The sequence below is a fragment of the Camelina sativa genome, chromosome 11 (assembly GCF_000633955.1).
Source record: "Camelina sativa cultivar DH55 chromosome 11, Cs, whole genome shotgun sequence".
In the NCBI taxonomy this organism is placed as follows: Eukaryota; Viridiplantae; Streptophyta; class Magnoliopsida; order Brassicales; family Brassicaceae; genus Camelina; species Camelina sativa.
Window position 1 is genome coordinate 38,158,945 of NC_025695.1, and position 2,663 is coordinate 38,161,607.

General features: G+C 31.3%; 1 protein-coding gene across 1 annotated transcript in view; it reads right to left on the bottom strand.

Moving 5' to 3' along the window:
• Window positions 1-1,019, bottom strand: part of LOC104725462 (receptor-like protein kinase HSL1) — a gene marked incomplete in the record, with an annotated part of 4,599 nt that extends 3,580 nt beyond the window's left edge. The window contains 1 exon segment of the mRNA XM_010444129.2: window positions 1-1,019. Within this exon segment, the coding sequence (XP_010442431.1) occupies window positions 1-827 (827 nt within the window).

Here is a 2,663-nt window from a genome sequence, read left to right on the forward strand (position 1 = left end):
ATATCCGTAAGGTTCTTGAGTTTACCGATTTCCTCTGGTATACTCCCGGTTAAGTGATAGTTGTAGTAAAGCTCAAGCTGCCTTAGGTTGGAAAGGTTCCCAATTTCTTTTGGAATCTCACCGGAGAGAAAGTTTCCGCTAAGTTCAAGATCAACAAGAGAACTCAAGTTACCAATGGATCTTGGGATGTTACCATGGAGCATACACGTCATCAGGAGCATGTGTGTGAGCTTCGTGAGCTTAGAGACAGAATCCGGTAAAGTCCAGAGGTCGAGCTCTGGATTCTCATTGAAGTTGAGATACTCTAAATCAGTGAGATTGAAAATCGAGAAAGGGAAGCTACCAGTGAAGTGGTTCCAAGACATGTCGATGACTCTTAAAGCTTTCATTGATGAGAAGTCAGGGAGAGTTCCTTTGAGATAAAGAGAGCTCATGTTTAGCTCTCGAAGCAGAGAACAGCTAGGGATGGTGCTAAGGAAGCTACTGCTGCTGTTGAGATGGTTGCGAGAGAGACGTAGAACACGAAGGTTTGGGAAGTAAGAGCAAATCCCATCTGGGAAAACCCCGGAGAGCGACCAACCGGAAAGGTCAATATCAGTTACTAGTCCTTGACCGTCGCATCTTACTCCGATGAAGTCACAATAGTTAGTACCAACGTCGTCAGAAACATTCCAAGAGGACAAAGCGTCGCCGAAGAGAGAGTTTTTCATGAGTTTGAAGAACTGAGGTTGTTGGTTAGAACTCATCAAGCCCCATGACTGGTTATTGCTGAAGCAAAAGAAGAAGAAGAAGAAGAGAACAAAAAAGGTGAAAAAATTGAGATGCATTTCAGGGGAAGATCAAGAGTAAACCTAGAGAAGCTACCTTAGGTTGCAAGAAAAGAGAATCGGGGTTGGGGGAAAAAGAGTTCAGGAAGAAGAGAAGAAGCTTACAAGTTGAAAGACTGAAATTATTGATAGGCTTATAAAAACAAAAGAAGGGTTCATGTTTTTTTGTACACGATCAAAAATCAGAATCAGATACATGCATTATACGAAAAGAAATATATAGTTTAAATAATAATATCATTGAAGAAAAGGAACATACATATCTTTCTTTTACATAAAGAAGCTTTATGTTTTATACCCACTAAGTTTATTATAGAGAGAATAACTTAGAGGTGTATGTAGCCAACTTTATACCCTATAGAAAGCTTTACTTTTATTTATAAAAAAAAGATTATATATTAGGAAAAAGAAGAGTTGAAATATCACTGAATCTGATACTAAAGAGTGCATGATAATCTGTCCAAGAACCTCGCTCTTGTCTCGACATGTTTTTTGCTTGTGCTTTTTTGGATGGACATTGGACACAACCATGCATGAAACTATATAAATTATATAAAACATTTTCTCTCGCCATAACTATATTATTTTTATTTCTCTCAAATAGATTTTGAGCTTTCTTCAAACATATGTTCTGTGGAATCGGAAATACGTATATTTAAGTGCAGCATTTGAAAATGTACATATTTTAAAAATTGATTAGGTGTAAATAAAATTCGTATAATTTTCAAAAGTTTTAGTTTGATATATGCAAAATTGGATAACGAATACAGTAAAACCTTTATAAATTAATAAAGTCGGGACCATGAAATTTTATTAATTTATATAAGTTTTAATTTATCGATAAATTAATAATTAATAAATTAATGAATTAATAAAATATTAACTTATGAAGATATTTTTTTTTTTTCATAAATTTGAAAATTTTCTACAAACTAAGATACTTTTGTTATAATTTACCTTTTTATAATTTTTTAATTTATAATTTTGTCTATCGTAATAGGATTGATGCTAATAATTTATTTAATTATCCAGGTGAAAATGATAAATCTTAGAAGTTTAGAGTTTAGAAGAAATTGCTAGTACTATCTTTCATGATAATGATGAAATCGAATAAGATATTATGGTGCCTTTAGAACTAGTTACATATAAAAAATTAATTATCGTATCTAGGACTCTCCACAATTTTATATGCAATTTGAGAAGACAACACCAAAAGTTTTTAATACAATTAAAAATATATATAGATGAGTTCTAACTAAAATACAAATTTAAGAATACACAACCAACAATAGAGTCCTATTTCACTAAATTTTCTTATATATATATATATATATATATATATATATATTTAATTTATATTATTATTAATTTATGATATTAATGGAACCATATTTTTACACTGGATTTCAAAAAAAAATAAAAATTTATCGAAATGTGTCTTTTTTACGCCGGTCCAATTCGGGACTAAAAGAATTTATTAATTTATAGCAAATATTAATTTAAAAAGTATTAATTTATAGAAGTTTTACTGTACATTACCGTTTAAAGTTTATATAATTTTAAATATACGCTCTATTTAATTTAAAACCAATTAAGAACAATAATCGTAATAAAACAAAATAATGTATTCCTCTTACATAGTGCTGCTAATTCACTTAGGTTATAAGTAAAAGTAGGCCATTTATCCGGTTTAGAAGCTTCATAAACGTTTTTACTTTTCAACCTAAGTACACTTCCATATAAAGAGAGGAGATACCTCATCGGTATGAGACTATGTACATACAGTTGCTGCTTTCCGTCATGACAAGCATAGTCCATATGAGGTCTGTGGTCGTC